This window comes from Montipora foliosa, chromosome 3 (genome assembly GCF_036669935.1).
Source record: "Montipora foliosa isolate CH-2021 chromosome 3, ASM3666993v2, whole genome shotgun sequence".
Classification (NCBI taxonomy): domain Eukaryota; kingdom Metazoa; phylum Cnidaria; class Anthozoa; order Scleractinia; family Acroporidae; genus Montipora; species Montipora foliosa.
The window spans coordinates 7423282-7440781 of NC_090871.1; the positions used below are offsets into that span (position 1 = coordinate 7423282).

At 39.8% G+C, this 17500-nt stretch overlaps 1 protein-coding gene across 2 annotated transcripts in view; it reads left to right on the forward strand.

Annotated features, from left to right (window-relative positions):
• The window catches only part of LOC137996634 (protein NLRC3-like), a 66339-nt gene that overhangs the window by 47239 nt on the left and 1600 nt on the right, over positions 1–17500 (forward strand). For both annotated transcript variants that reach the window (XM_068842140.1, XM_068842141.1), the window contains 5 exons: positions 1895–2493; positions 5664–5921; positions 14749–14823; positions 15552–15617; positions 16339–17500. The exon at positions 16339–17500 is cut by the window's right edge and continues 1600 nt beyond it. In XM_068842140.1, the coding sequence (XP_068698241.1) occupies positions 1895–2493; positions 5664–5921; positions 14749–14823; positions 15552–15617; positions 16339–17500 (2160 nt within the window). The remainder of the gene's footprint in view (positions 1–1894; positions 2494–5663; positions 5922–14748; positions 14824–15551; positions 15618–16338) is intronic.

A 17500-nucleotide genomic window follows, 5' to 3' on the forward strand; every position in this document is an offset into this window, starting at 1 on the left:
GGACAGGATATTGCAAAATAATTAAAGGTGTGAACGTGTGAGCCAAAGGGCCTCTGCTGGCGCGACATATGGGTGACCCTCAAATGGTCTTAATGACCCCCCACTTGGAAAAAATTAACTGGACCCTGCAGTTCAATACCACCCAATTCAGTGCCTTCTCCTCTAGAATCAGAGGAACTTGGTTTCTTAACGTACTTTTCTACCACTGTTTATCTCCATTTATTAATCACCTTGTCCAGTGAATTTTGCAGGTGTTCGCTTTCTAACAGAGGGGACAAGTTCTCTAACCCACTTTACGTTAAGGGTACAGGTTTCTTTTTGAAGGTTCCATGCAAATTTCAAACTCATTATGCGATGTCCAGGTTCATTATCAATATATCATCAATATCAAGCTAATTCCGATGAGGTCCTTCGGTAATATGGCTAAATCTACGTTAAACCATTCACAACTGACGATGGATTTAAATTTTCAATTAACCTTCTTGCTGAATCTTTGTATTCCTGGCGCAAAATTCATGTAACCGGCAAGAAGCATACGGTGTTTAAGTGCGGCAACGATCCCATGAAGCCGCTGAAACAATATGGCGCCTAGTAAACGCGGTGATCGAAGTATCGAAGTACATTTGTGCTATTAATTAACAATGTGAGAAACCGATTTTCTTGTAGTACTTATACATTATTTTAATGGAGAAAGAAAGGTGAATCGTGTTCTAGCAACCAGTTCCGAACGATTTCATCATATAAGGATTCAAATACAAAAGTTGTTTACTGTTTATCCTGTGTTATCAGACAAAACGTGATTTGCCAGATGGCAACCAATGCTGAAAATCTAGTCGCCAGCACTCAATTTTTTGGTCGCATTGGCGACCACTGAATTTCGATTTCAAGCCCTGATAGTTCTCCGAAGTAATTCTCCAGGTTTATAAATGCGAGAAGCCATGGTTAGACTTGGCGGGAATGTGACAGTTGTGTGATAACCCTAAATTTGACCCTCCTAGGAGGGTAACCCTGCCTTGTAAGGAACTTTTAAATGGCTTAAGAAATCTTGAAGAACAATGCTAACAAGCAAAATCAGGTTACCCAGCTTCCTCCCAGGCTAATCCTAAATTGCCTGTAAAGAAAACCGGGAAAAACAGAGAGGAAGGTAACTGAAAAGAGTGTAATGTGAAGTGCTAGAATTCTATCCCATATGAACCATGTGAGCGTTAGCCCTACTTATGGAACTGGGCCCACACAAGGACAGAGAAAAACTCTGACCTGGGTGGGAATTGAACCCACGACCTTCGGGTTAGATCTCCGCCGCTCTACCGACTGAGCTACAAGGTCAGACGGGAGCAGGCCTTGGGAACTGAAGATGTTAAAGTCACGGCAAAGAACATGTACAAGTACAAGGAAAGGTTACGTTTGTACAAACGTTGGCCGTGTAGCACTTATATTTTAAACAGAGGTAACTGAATAGAGTGTAATGTGAAGTGCTAGATTTCTATCCCATATGAACCATGTGAGCGTTAGCCCTACTGATGGAAATGGGCCCAGACAAGGACAGAGAAAAACTCTGACCAGGGTGGGAATTGAACTCACAACCTTCGGGTTAGATCACCGCTGCTCTACCGACTGCGCTACAAGGTCAGAAGGTAACCCTCCTAGAAGGGTAACCAGCAGACAAAGGACTCCAAGACACCTCTGAACCTTGATTAGCCAAATGAACCAAGTCTAATTAAATTAAGCTTTGTTTGAATGACTCTCCCTAAAGAGTGTTAAGTAATTTGCATTTGAAATTACTTGGAAAGCGATCAGGTATCTTTCCAACCAGCATGGCAATAAATTATTGACAAACTGCCATCTTTTGGGAATATTGTAATCCCCTGGCTAATGTGCAACATTATACGTTTAGGTCAAGCCATCTTGGTTTGACTGAAAATCAGAAACGATGGCTTGTGGCCGGAATAGCACTCAACAACACCCTCATACCACAGATACGTCCATTTGTGGAACAAGGCATCAACACTGAATACAACAACCTGAAGGCTAGCCACAATATTCATGGACAGAGTACATCTGGACGTCTTCAACGGTGGCCACCTAGAAAATTTTTGAAATATGAGAACATCAATGGAAATAATGTTCATCCCAGATATCGTGGAAACTTCAATTATTCTCTGTTTGACTGCCGAGTGATGTCTCATGTTGACTTTGCCAGGTTGTATGTTGAGAACTACATGGCCCACTTCGCTGCCTTTGATGAGCAATGTGATGCTTCAGCTGTGTTGACATTACTTGGTGTGGTGCCTGTATTCTCGGCACCTGTACAAACGGCTGCAGGTGATGTCAGAATGGGGAGGAATGACTGGGCACACCCTGTCTTCAGCAAATGGGATCAAGTCAAGTATCAACAAAGTTTTATTGACATGGAACACCTAGTGAGAGCCATGGCTCTACCAGCTGCAGATGAAGGAAAACTTCTTGGAGAATTAAAAGACTGGGAAACTAAAGGTAATGTGCAGGGTGTTTCAAAGTTTGTTCTGATTTGTTTTCTTCATGATCATAACTTTTCATTATTTATTTAAATGTCTACCTCTTTAAAAATTAGGTCTATTGTTTTTTCTTATTTTTCATTCGATCATTCAAATTATTAGCAACCAGAATGCCTGCCTCTATTTTAGTGACATTTTCTAAGCGCCTAGGCATAGAATGTGCGAGTTCCTTTACCGTTTCAATAGTCCCATTTTTCCATACAAACTGTAGTTAACTTTTCAGCTCTTTCATCGTTTTGGGGGATGGATCTTTGTACGTTGTCTTGTCAATTATACTCCAGATGTTCTCAATGGGAGTGAGATCAGACGAGTTCACTGACCAGCGATCCTTGAGCCTCTCTATGGGTATTCCGAGCTTTCGTCACATTTCTTTTGCAAATCTTCGATTTTTTTAAGCAGATCTTCATTTTGTAGATTGAAATCATTGCCTGACAGTGTAATTGGTGTAATTCACAGCTGAAAAGTTATCTCTCCGCCTAAATAACTGTATAAAATTGCAAAAAGCAAAATAAATTACTGCTAAAACAATATTAACAAGGGAAATTAAAGGTTGTTTGGATTTCTTGGCGAGATTGTTCTGTTTGGTCAGTGTGGATGTTATTTATGTCCTTTAGTTTCTTTTCAAGTTTTCTTTTATACAACCCCCCAAGTTTGAAGCTGGAACAGCAATCCTGTTTGAAGAAGGACTGATAAGGCTACTGCTGCTTCAGTAGTACACCATGTCATAAAATGTGCGTTTCCTCGCAATTCTTTCTCTGCGGCAACAAATTTCAGTCTCTTCATTTTCGAGATGTTTGCCATGTTATCATTCCAAGTGGTCCTCTACTTGCAGCTGGCCATTCTGTTGTTCTTGGGTTTCTGTTTCTAAAACCTTTGCAACTGCACAGGTAGACTGTTCACAGCCTCTCTATTTTTCAATGCTCCTGTTTTGCGCTGGAGTCCAGGACTCTTGCGATTCTATCCGTGTGTTCAATGTTTGAATAAAACTACGAGAAAATAGAGGGCTGTGAACATTCTACTGCACAGGCAGTTGGCGTTTTCTTGTTTATAAAAGAATTTGTGATACACCATGTGTATTTTGACTTTAAATTTTTTTTAATTTGTGGCCTTGTAGTGGCCAATTGGTCGAGGATGAGAAGAGATGAAGGATATTTTTCTGGTTATACTCTGTATGCATTTTATTCTTTTTACTTTATGTCTTAATGTTGATCAGTATTCCATCTTATTATGCGTATTTTTGAAATCTTCGCTTTAATCTTAAGATCTTGATTTCTTCAGCGGTAATCGTCGCACCTTCAGTTTCTTCAAAAATACCCATGGGCTCATCATTGGCAAATTCTTTTGACACAATGTCTGAGTTACCATAGAAGTGTGAGCAGTTGCTCCATCCTGAATGAATGTCATCTCTTTCTTTGAGCTAAACTACTTCTTTTCTATTGGGCCACCTGTCACCTGATGCCTTGATGTTAACAGTTTCACTTCTCTCTCAAGGATTTGGTTGATTTAGTACTCAGAAGTTAAGGATTGGCCAGTGGGTAGCATTTGTAACTTTGTGAGCCCACGACCTGTCATGCCATCCTGCACCATCACCTTTGCACTTTGCTTCACGTGGAAAGCTGGAGAAACATTACATTCCTGGGAGCCCCATATGATATGGTTTTTTAGATTAGGGTACGGGAAAGATATTTAGGAAACTCATCTGTAACTAAAAAATTGTCCAAATCTTCTGCTGTGAGCTTTGCGTATTTCTTGGCGAATCTCAAACGAGCTTTACTTTGCTTTTTGCTCCTTTTTTAGCCCTGTATCTCCACACCGTTATGCTTGAAACTTCGATATTTTTCTGCTGAAGATTCTTGGCAGTCTTCCTTTTTGAATTGTCCCGTTTGTACTTCCCTCTCTCAATTGATTTTCAAGCACAATTGGTTAAAACAAGTGGTCGTCTGCTTCTTGGTTTGTCTTTGAAGCACTCTCTTTTCGACCACCTGTTCACCCAATGTTCCGTCTTGTTAAAAAATTTAGCGATTTCTTTGAAATGCGAAATGTGCTAGGTTTAATTGGTCCTTGACTTATAATTTCTCACATGAAAAACAAAACAAAACTCATAAACCAAACGATCCGAAGTTTGCAAAAGCATTTAAATCAGCTAGGTTTGTATAAAGAATAAAACAATCATTACCAACCAGCATTTTCAGGCAACACGAGTGACGATGCATTGGGTATTGCGCCAGGTTACTAAGCCGTTGAACGATCGCATTTTATTTGAAGAAAGAGAAATGCCTTTTAAGGCCGGGACACACTAGGCGACAAGTCGCAGCGGCATGTCTCTGCGACAAGTTGCTCCATGTGTACTACTTGCAAAACAAGTCGCTGCAACATGACGCCTGTTCGGAGCACACACAGTGATCTCGTATGAGGGGGAATGTGAACTAGTTTTCTAATTCAATATGGCTGACCACATGACGCTCTCTCATTGGTTCATTTATATTTTGTCGCAGCGACTTGTTGCCAGAAGTGTACACACAATGCGACAACGCTGCTTTCCTGCTATCGCGGCGACAAAATTCTGCCACAGCGACAATGATTTTCATGAAATTAACTGTGGCACACAAGGCGATTTGTTGTGGCGACTTGTTGTCGCAGCGACTTATCGCCTAGTGTGTCCCGGCCCTTAGAGCTTTCCGCCTTTAGAAAACGAAAAATTCTAGTGTCTATTTCAGATTTGTGCTTTTGAGTATCTTCAACATTTAGAGTTGGACAAATCCTTTTTCTTTTCAACTGGAATTGCTTACATTGATTTTGAAGTCTTTTGTCCACTGCGTTCGTTATGCCCAAGACAACATTATTATGTTAATTTTGAATAAATTATTCAGCTGGAACTTGGCTCTAAATCTTTGACCCGTGTATAAGTCGAGGGCGATTTTTGGAGCTTCTTTTGAGGCCATAAAAGGTCGACTTATACACGGGTAAATACGGTACATATCTAATGTCAGAAAACAAAGGTCTGACATTGTAACTGTATTAATGATCAACTTACAACCTTTACCAGATAGCTTTCTTACTAAATTGCTACTTATCTGGTGGTTATAATATTATTGCCACTGATCAGTTCTAGTTTTGTTTGGTTGGCAGGAACACATCTTTGCATGAATTCTCCCATAGACCCAGTGTTGTTACAACTGGTTCAACAAGGACTTCAGTCACTGCAAGATGACGTGAGGAACATGTCTGTAGAATTTGAGGAAGAGAGGAGAAAAGTCCAACATGAACTGAAAAATGTTGCAACAGCTCTGGAAGAGGTGGAACAGAGGGTGCAATTACTGGAGACTGGGCAGCGGACCTTAGAGCATCGCAGTGGATTACTTGAAGACAGAATGGATCATTTTGAAGGTACCAGTACATCTTAAGTAATGAATTGTTTTACAGTCAAACCTCTCCACAACAGCCTACTTGGGTACAGAAGAAAGTGGCTACTGTACAGAGGTGGCCATTATGGGGATGTAGGGGTGTAATATAACACCGTCATGTTTTTTTCAGGGTTTGTTCATTTTTCTTTTTTAAAAAATGCTTACTTTAGTACATAAATATGCAACAAAATCAAAATAATTATATCAACAAAACAGAAACCAAACAGAAACAGACCAACAATGTGCTGTACAGATCAAGTATCATGACCTTTGGCAATAAAAACTGGGTTATGGGCACCACTCATCAACCCTTGATTAACTGGCTGTTGCTGAGTGGTTCTTCTCTGACAGTTGTTGGGATGTCCTTCAGTGGCCATTGCCATTGTGAAGAGGTGGCCATTGTAGAGAGTTTAACATAAATCAAGTAAATGTATGGACTGTCCGCTGTAACAGAAAAAAGTGGCCATTGTAAAGAGGAGACTGTTAGTGGGGTTTACAATGTATGTATGGAATAATTAATAAATGTTGGAGAAAGCGATGGATGGAGCTAGGAACTTATGGTAAATTGATCCAATGTAATTAACTAATTAACTGACAACTCATCAAAATTCTGCATGCAGAGCCATGATGTGTACTAGTATGAACATACTAATTAATCCCCCGGCTTCCGTCTCTGACACTATACGTACCTTTTACTTTATATTACCTTATTTTGGTCCTTTTTCTTTTATCACGCAGAAAAAGGTTCGCCTTTTTGCTAAACGTTATTGTAATAATATTGATATTAAGTTAGTTTTCTCATCATTTAAAATCGGCAACATGTTCAGCGTGAAGGATCCTGTCCCTTGTGGGCTCTGTGCGGGTGTGGTATACAAGTTTTTGTGGGCGGGCTGTAGTGCCTGCTATGTCGGCGAAACTACCCGGCATTTTTCCACGCGCGTACGTGAGCACACTTTCAGTGATAGGACCTTGCACGTCTTCAAACATCTACAGAATTCTGAGCATTGCCGCACTTTGTGCTCTAATGATTGTTTTAGCATCCTAGATCACGCTTCTACCACCTTCCAGCTTAAGATAAAAGAAGCCATTCACATTCAATGGGAGAAACCTACACTTAATCATCAACTTTATCATGTTACTTTAAAACTTTCTTTGTAATCTTTTACATTGTCATGTGTCCTTACAGCTAATTAGCATTTTGGTTCACACTATATATTCAACTCTGTACTTTGTAATTTAAACTGAAGATGGCAGAAGTTCTGTCGAAACATGTTTTTAAATTTAAAAAGTGTGGTGCTGTTTCTTAAACTAGACCCTCCGTGAGGGTACACTGGGTTGCCTGTGGTACGTGCACCGTCCCAGACAATTTTTTTCAAGTTGGGGGGTCATTAAGAAGTTATACCAGACGAGGCCCTTTGGCTCACAGGTCCTAACACGTTCGTACGACAGAACAGATCTGTCCTTCCGTAATATGTAGCTCTAACAGTGCACGATATTGTTTTGGTATTGCCTATCATTGTAGTGCCATGGTAGAAGTTTTGGGTAAATAGTCTGAGAAGACATGTGGTTACTAGCAAAGTACTGAACCCAGAAAGATTGAAGAAAATAAATGGGAAGTGAGAAACATTGGCTTCTGGGCTGACATGTTGATAAACTTCTTTTCACCACAAGTTTAAGCGTGCCTTCTGAGCCATCTGACAGCTCTGTAATACCGAAGTTCACTGAAGTTAATCCCTGTTGGGCGGGGTTAGTGTTTGGATGGGAGACCAAAATAATATACCCCTCATAAAACAGAAGCATCGGACCGAAAATACTATTAACGCTAACAAATGCGAACTCAGCAAGGTACAGATTTTGTTAGCTTGCTTTATGCAAAAACAAATATTGATGCAAAAGTAAATAAATATTGAAACACAGTTTTTAGAAAGAGCAGAAGGAAGTCTCCAGGACGGTCGATCGAGAATAACATATTTACGACATGAAAACAACATTAATTTTGAACCGTGAATATAGAATATAAAAAGTTACGATCAGCGACAAACATTTTGGGAGATTTTTGCTACGTTCAAATAAATCGCCAAATCGAAAGTGACATGGCCGGAATTCAGCGGGCGCCGTGATTAAGTTACCGCGGCATGTTTATTCGCCAAACAGTGAAGCATCTGTGTCAAATGATGGCAAGATACCGGGTTTTTGTAAGTTTCTTTTTCTGTCAAGTGTTATAAAGTTTGACAATGAAATGAGCGAAGTCAAAACAAAGATCACAATCGCACAACTCTTGTTTATGAAAAGTCAAAATTTACTCTCCAGGACGCGTTCGACGTTATTTATCACCAGGTAATTCCATCATTTTGGAAATGGCAGCTACTTTATTATTCTTCTGCGTCACAATTTTTCACTGATTTTGGGGCTCATTTTGTTGAAACTCAAGCACGCTTTCAACAGACCTGTTTATTTTCGTGACTTATGCATTACCACAAAAATTCTCCCCGTATCACATTTCAACACATGTATGCAAATTTGCTAAGCTTGAAAATTACACAACATGATAAATTTACAAAAGCTGGAAATTTCACAGAAATATTTTCTAGCGAAACATTTATCGAAACAAGCAACATATTTGCTATAAGAGGCAAGAAACCCTTCCTATTTCAGTTGCGTGCGTGCAAGCGAAACACACAATCACAAAGCATATGCAATTAAATAAATTTCTGACAGTTCACATCAAACCCTTTTCGAAAGAACCTTGACCGTACATAATAAAGCACAAAAGAGACAACAAGCTTTCATTCAAATAATTTTTCACTGTCACATTTCCAACTTTTTTTAACCTTTGCAGAGTTGAGTACAAAATGAATGTTACTTGCCAGACAAACAGGCAAACTTTAAATAGGTGCGACCACAGGTAACCCAGGCTCACTGTGTGCGTCACGTAGGTATTAAAATATAGAGAACATATGAGGCGAAGTTTAGGTCTGAAAATTTGCTAGAAAATGGCAATAAAAATCGATAAAACTTACCATGTCGTGAGCTGTTGTTGTCTTTAATACGTACACGAAGTTTCGGGGAAAATGGTCCCCGTTCACCTTGCTTCATAATATAGTGACAAGGTCCTTGCATACGGCGAGAGCTACTGAAATTTAAACTGACCAATCAGAATTCAGCGAGCGGGAAAAACTGTGCTATCCGATGTCACGCCAATTGTTTACATTCTGATTGGTTAGATCTGTGGACATTCGCTCAGCCTTCCCTTGTGACTCTCTTGACCGTCGCTTCTTTGAACTCAGCGAGACAGAAATGACGCATAATTTGTTCTGACAATCAATTTGCCAATCCTCTTTATCCAGTTTATGGATTGGGCTAGCATGTGATTAACAACCAGGATCGCTTTTAAACTTTATTCAGTAGAAGAAGAAGAAGACGTTGCTGAGTGAACATTTTTACGACGAAATCCCTTGGTTTGTTCAGCACTTTGATGTCGGATAACTGAGCCGCTCTAACGAGTGTTGGGTCAATCACATTTGATCGTCTGACCTCAGGAAGTTCTTTCACCCCTTGTTTGTGTCCACCATGATCGAACTTCAGGTGAAGCGCTATGCTGCTTTATGTCAACTTCGATGGCTTGTGATGAGCTTGCCTGCTGCCGAATTCGAAATTGTTGTTGTATTTGGGCAAGATTGGTCTTATCGGGTTGGAACTTAATAGTGAGGGGAACAATTTTTCGTTCATCTGCTGTGCCAAACACCGAATAATCCTGTTGGGTGTTCCACGTGCTTGGCGAGTCTTGCACGATCATCGTCTATCAGATCTGGAGTGGAGTTTTTTTTCAATGATTACAACTTGCGATCGTTCTGCAAACATCTACGTAGCATGCAGCACTTTTTTAGTGGCTCAAGGATCCTGTTCTGCTGTTTCAAAAGGAGTCGTGCATTCTTGAGCAGTTTGTTCTTCAGTGCTTGTATTTTTTCGTTTGTTCCTTGTGGCGCAGAGTAACTTTGATGATTTGAAAGGACTTGAATCTGTAGTTGAATCTGTACTTGAATTAGCGATTTTTTGTTAAGGAAACATGGCCAACAAGTGAATGGTACACAAAATTAGGAGAAACTGTTGGTTGAATAGACAATACTTGTAGACATAATTATCTACCCAGTTTAAGTACTAAGATCAACAAGTTGTTTGGCTCCACAAGTTTCATTTTCAGGCCAGGTACCCGAATTCACCCAGGTACTGGTACACTACCATAGTGTTCTTTGGAAATTGAATAGCTCCTTGAACACTTGGTTGCTTGAGAAGAAACTTGATGTGTTTGTTCTCTACATTGGTGAATGCAGCCATGAACTGTCCATTGTGGATAAACTCCGGACCAACTCTCCTTTCAATTTATTCTTTCTTCTTTGCAGGGCATCAACAACCTATTATATCAACCCTAAATCAACCTATTATATCAATGCCATCAAAACAAACTATGGTAAATTCAACATTCGCTTTGCAGCTGTAAAAGTTTGGAATCACCTTGAAGAAAGTATTAAACACCTCTCCCTCAAAACGTTTAAAAACAAAGTCAAGTTAAACATCTTACAGTCTTACTGCTCATGAGTTTTCAACTGGAATTTATTTCTTTATTTTTATTTACTTATTTATTTATCCGTTTTCTCTTTCTTCTCTTTTTTTGACTAATTAATTTACTTACTCAAGCTCTAGTGCCAACCTACCTCCTATATTAAACACTACTTAGTTTTTCTCAGCTCGATTAGCTTTTTAGTTATTCTGAGTCAACATTACCTTGGTTTGTATTAATATTTTATAAATTATTGTAATCTTTAACTTTATTTTGGTAATAAAGCTTGTTGTTGTAATGGTGTCCCTTGTAAAATGTTTAAGTTTAAAGGGTACATGTATGTTAAAGTTATTTCCCATTTCACAGGGCACTGTGGTTGCCAGATTCACTTTCAAACTTATCATGGAAACATAAATCAATACCAGTGAATAGACACTGAAAAGTCAGGCCCTTGAATTGTTGATAGAAAATTAATTTAAATGCATATATATGAAACATCAAATGAGGAATTGTTTTTTTTCATTCCCTTTGTGGACCTAAAATACATTGCTGCAGTTTGTTTATTGCTTGTTCATCCAGAGAATGCATGTTTTATGAGTTAAATGAGTCAATGAGTCATGAGTCAATGGACTCACAGTCAATATCGTTCATTCAATGTCTTGATCGCATCAAATTATTTAATTTTTAGGTATTGTGTCAGATCTCCATAGAGACACTATCTTTATGTAAAAACTTAACTGGTTGCTTTTTGGAGCCCTAATTTGTGGCATATTTAGATAGGCAGGAAATGTTCCACATTTTATGGTAAATAGTTCTGCCTAGTTTTAAGGAATATTGCAGCCAAATCTAATTGAATATGAGACATTTTGTGAATTTAAAGACTATTAATATTGTTTGCACTTGTTTTAAAAGACTTATTTTAGGGTTGGCACTCAAAAGTGTTCCTTCAATAATCTTTTTCTTTAAAGATTGCCTTGGGAGAATTGGATTAAGGCTAGTTTTTTCTTTTAGCTTCTTTCCCCAGTGCCCCCTGAGAATGGAGTAGGTTTGGTTTTGCCCAATGTTGAAAGATGAAACAATGCCTAAATCAGCTGCAAGGAATAGCTCATGGTGCTTTTTTACAAACACGGGCATGAGGGTGCTTGTAAGCATCTGAGCATTGTTTTGCATGCTAAAGTGTTATTATAAATAATTTATTTCTCTAAGAGAGTCTTCTTTTCGTGTCGGTCATTCAAAAATTGTTGGAGCTGTTGGATGAAAGAGGCAGAATATTTAATGAGGCCCTCCTGGGGAGAGGGGTCCTTGTTCCCTTTAAATATTTGCTTGCGTTTCCTTGTTCCTCAAATTACTTTCAAACTTGTTCCCAGCTTTTTTATCCCTACAATTTAAATATTGGTTTTCTTCCCTTGTTCCCTAAAATATTTTGATATTGTTCCTCTGTTCCCCAGTTCAAATAAGCCATGTTATCTTCTTCCCCCAAACCCCTGGGAGTGCCTCTTTGATGTTAATTCTCGTATTGGGCTAATAGTAATTCACTGTAGAATTGCAAGACACAGCAAGTTCTTATTTGGGAGTGAGGGAAAAGTTTTCAATAAATTTTCGCACAATACAAGAAACAAAATATGACTGCACCTTCTAGATCTTACTCTTTTCGGACATGAATCAGCTTGTTTGCACCTATCTGGCGACCTGCGGGAGGGCAAGCTCTAGAAGCTCTTCCTTAGCAGTGAGCCTTCCGCTAAAAAACTTTCCAAGTCTGGCTTTCCGGTGTTAGGGGCCGAGGTTTTTGTGCAAAATTCATCAGCGGCTTCCTTGCATCTTATAAAGGGAGTTCCTTCGAGTAATGGTCAGTAAAAGGTTTGTAGTGCTTATACAAATTTTTGCTACTTGAAAATGTATGTTTACACGAAACAAATATCAGCTTGACAATTTTTCTTTCCCGATACCCCTTTTAAAATTCACGTGAACGCTTTTAATAGAGGGCCAGGAAACCATTTAAAACATTTTGTGGCATTTTTTTTTTGTCAACAAATTTAGGTTGTCGGCGAGCAGAATTCGAACGTAAGCTGTTGTGCTTTGGCTGTTATTTGTGCTTTTTCTGACTATTCTAAGACGAATTCAGGCTGGTATTTTCGAATCAAGTGTAAGAAGACGGCAAAACCATAGTAATGTATTTAGTTGTGCTGACTTCGCGAACAAACACTTTGGTAGCGTCCTTTCCACGGCATAGATCCACAACAATGTCATTTACGCACAACCGAAATGCCCTGTTACCGGTGAAAGGGCAAATGATTGACAGGATAGCACAGTTTTGACTGCCGCGCGCACTGCGGGCGCGGGTACCGTATGCAAGGTAGGAGACGGAAGCCAGCGTCGGGACTCCGATCGACCCAAAACAAGCACGATTTTTTCCGCGAAAATGAAATCCAGTCGCTAAATAAACACGCCAGGTTCGTGGAATAGGAATTTCTCTAAACCATGAATCCACTGAAGCATCTCCAGGTAGCAACGCGGAGCCACCAGACTCCGTAAAACTTGTAAGTTAACCTGCTAAAATGGCGGCCAGAAAGCGTGGTACTCACGAAGTGCCCAATTCAAAATGGCACTGAACTCTGGACGCCTGGTGACGAGTATAATAAGTCTCTCTCGAGGGAGGGGAGTCCCAAATTGCTAAAAACAAAACTCACTGAGCAATTTGGGACTCCCCTCCCTCGAGGGACACTTATTATACTCGTCACCAGGCGTCCAGAGTTCAGTGCCATTTTGAATTGGGCACTTCGTGAGTACCACGCTCTCTGGCCGCCATTTTAGCAGGTTAACTTACAAGTTTTACGGAGTCTGGTGGCTCCGCGTTGCTACCAGGAGATGCTTCAGTGAATTCATGGTTTAGAGAAATTCCTATTCCACGAACCTGGCGTGTTTATTTAGCGACCGGATTTGATTTTCGCGGAAAAAGTCGTGCTTGTTTTGGGTCGATCGGAGTCCCGACGCTGGCTTCCGTCTCCTACCTTGTCACTATATTATGAAGCAAGGTGAACGGGGACCATTTTCCCCGAAACTTCGTGTACGTATTAAAGACAACAACAGCTCACCACATGATAAGTTTTATCGATTTTTATTACCATTTTCTAGCAAATTCTCAGACCTAAACTTCGCCTCATATGTTCTCTATATTTTAATACCTACGTGACGCACACAGTGAGCCTGGGTTACCTGTGATGCGACTTCAGTAAACACTGTGAGACACAACAGAGATCACTGATCTACTTGTGGTGTTCGATTCCTTCTCTGTCTTTGCTGCACCCGTAAGTTACCAGAGAAATTTCCATTTGGTTTCAGTGTTGTACGTAACACCACCTTGGCGAAATATTAAAAGTACACCTCATTTTGATTTCGGCTCGACTGGCGAAAGATGCACGCTGTCGAAGTCCATTACTCGTCGCTTTTAAGATTCCAGATCATTATGTTTCACCGCCTGTCTTGACGTTCCATTCTTGAGCTCCATATGGGTATACTTTCTTTAAAGATGTACTAAAACGCCATTCGCGTTACAATGACTTCCGACGCCATTACAGGTTAATTGTGCAGAGCAAGCAACGCATTACCCCAGCCCCCTCAAACCTAACAAAATACGCACAGAAGACTCTATGCACAAAGACACCACTTAGCAGGGGAGTGACAGGCAAGACTTTTACCGACACGGAAAAAAATACTAAAACGGAAATCTACCTATTTTCCTACTGGATTGCCATAGGCAACCTAGTAAAAAACCCACGAAATGAAACCGAGATTCCGACTGGGTTTGGCAACCCAGTAAATATAATTATATAATTACATTAATTATAATTTGCCATACTAAACCTCCTACCAAAACAACACACATCTGATGATCTGTCTCAACAAACCGCTCTGCCACCCCCATTACAAGAATTGAAAAAAAAAAAAAACCACAACAGCTAAAAACAAATACCCAGGATGTGAGGGAGGGGCCTAAACCAATTATGTGCAGTGTAAAATGAAACACAAAACTGTTTAATCTGATGCAAGGGCCTAGGAGTGTAGGTGAGTGAGACAAAAGAATATTGTACTTGGCAAAGTTTTTTTTTGTTTCTGTCATCGATAGTTGTATTGTTTCAAATAAAAAAGGGAATGTAATTTTGAACCAGTATATGAAAACTGTTAGTGGTTTGATAGGTTGCAAGTGTGCGTTTATTTATCATGTTTTCATTTTATAACTTTACGTGCAATACAGGGGCAGTAAACCAGAAGATAGAGAGACTTGAGAGCAGTAAGCAGAGCACAGAAGACAAAGTAAATCTTCTTCAAGGTGATTAAAGTAATTATTTCGATGAGATTTTCCTGTTGTAATCTTTATAGAGAATTATAATGTCGATCTTCATGATGTGAGAGAAATAGACCATGTTCTTACCCTTCCCACTCACACTCACCCATACCCTTCCCTACCAAGAAATAGATTAGGGCGAGTCTCTCTTCTCCTTGGTCTGGGTACCTCCTTGGTACATTTCGCAGTCTGATCTAATAGATGCCAGTTCACAAATTCTGCCACCACTGTCTGTAGTATTGTTGTGCAACCACATAACATTGGCATCCCATTCAGAGCCATATTTGGGGAAAACTCATTGAAGTACTCAAAGAGTATACTGTGACAGCCTACTACATGTATTAATATTCAATCAAATAATAGCAATTATAATTAAAAGTGCTCTGAAAAATGTCACGCCAGTGTGACATGATGAGGTCATTTCATGTTGCTTAGGAACTTAATTAACAAAAACTCAGTGAAACGCAAGCTCAATCCATTCTTGGATTGATTGATTTTATTCTTCTTGGAGAAGGGATTTTACCCCCTTGACAGGTTTATTGTTCCCTAGATTGTGTTAAGGTTGAACATTGAGTCTTTCAGTCCACAAGACAATCATGGATATCTTTGTTGTGTTCAGACTTGGTTGGTAATAGCTAGGCCCATGAAATTTATTTACCTGATATTCATTTGTGTGAGAATAATTTTGTTTTTTTCTGGGTACCCACTTAAAGAACAAGTGGAAGACTTGACAAAATCCAATGAAACTGCGTTGTGTCAAGACAATCCCATGCCAACTGGTAAGTTTGTGACAATTTTACGCTACAAGTGGTTTATTCTGGCAAGGTACACGGAAGATTAAATTTGCAGTGACGTATGTACTTCCTGTCAATTTCATCTTACGTTGCAGCAAAATAAGAATGTAGTCGCTCTTTGATGTGTGCCAAGGTCTGCTTTTTCTGTTTAGGCTTTCCATTTTTGGGGGGGGTGTCTACGTACATTTTCTAGAGCATAGAACTGAATTAAGCGATGAGTTTGTATGGCATTAGGTCTCGGTTTGTAGTACATTGTGCTCTTCAGGGTGACGGTAATCGAGATTCATTTATTCGTTCGTTCGTTCTTTCATCCATTGACACTCCTCTTAAAGTCATTGACACTACCCTCAATTAAAGTTAGAATATCATGCATTACAATATCAACTGCCTCACATTAGATGCAGTTTCTCTGCTTGCTCAATACGTTGCATCGTAAAGAGTGGTTGAGTTAGCTAACGGACGAACTGACGGACCTGTTTATCTTTGCTAGGCCGAAGTATTTTGTACGTTCAGATCCAATTCAGATTACTTGGTTGGTAATAGCTAGGCCCATGAAATTTATTTACCTGATATTCATTTGTGTGAGAATAATTTGTTTTTTTCTGGGTACCCACTTATAGAACAAGTGGGTAAACTCTTTGTGTTTATTTCATTTATTGTGGGAACTGGACTTGTGTTTTTATTACGCGGTTATTTGTTTTTCTAGCGTGTCCAGAGAAACTTGTAGAGCTTATCAAACGAGACTACAAAGGTGCTGTTTTTTGTCCGTTTCCATGGTGCGAGGATGAGCTACAATTGGAACTGTCCAACATCTTTACAAGATTAAAAATCATCAGCAAGAAAAAAGAACGCGCGAGGCGAACGGACAACATCGTAAATATGACAGATGTCTTCGCACCACGTAAAGAATGTGACAAACCAAGAGTGGTGCTGATTGAGGGGCAGCCTGGAATGGGTAAAACCACTTACTGTCAGAAGCTTGCATATGATTGGTCCATGGCGGAAATTCCACCTGAAGCTTCGTTTCCCAAAGTAGAGATACTACTTCTTCTGAAGTGCCGTGACATGAAGACTGCTGACATCGAGGAAGACATCAGTGATAAGCTGCTACCACTCGATGCAGACAAGAAGGAGAAGGAAAACTTCTTCGAGTTCATTCGCCGTAATCAATCGAAAATCTTATTGGTTCTTGATGGATTGGATGAATTACGTCATGATCTCTTGCAGGATTTCCTACCCTTGATTAAAGGCAGAGTTTTCTCCAATTTGTATTTAATGTTGACAGCTCGACACGAGCCAGGAACGAAGAAGGTACGGCGATACTGTGACACACTTTTAGAGATTGTCGGCTACACCAATGAAGATGCTGACAGCTACATCGAGAAGTATTTCAGCAATCACGAGAATCCAAGCCTTGCAGAGAAAATGATCGAGAAATTGAACTGGAGTCCACAGCTGAGGGAATTGACTACCAATCCACTTAACACAGCTTTGCTGTGCCTTGTTTTTGAAGATTCAGAAGGAAAGTTCCCTTCAAACAGAACCAAGTTGTATGACGAACTTGTTTCATGTGTTTTGAGGAGATATTGTGCAAAGAAGGAAGTTTCTTTGTATAACAATGATCCCATTGAGGCATTTGCAGAACAGCTCAGTTTACTGGGAAAGATGGCCCTTGAAGCTCTGTTAAATAATCAGGCTTATTTCACTGGAGATGAGTTGAAATGCCAATCAACCGAATTCCTAGAATTCGGTTTTCTTTCTCGAGAGGCTAGTGTGAGTAAAATCAGACCAAACCCGAGCTATTCATTTTCGCATAAGACCTTTCAGGAATATTTTGCGGCGTTCCACTTGGCCCATCAGCTGTTAAA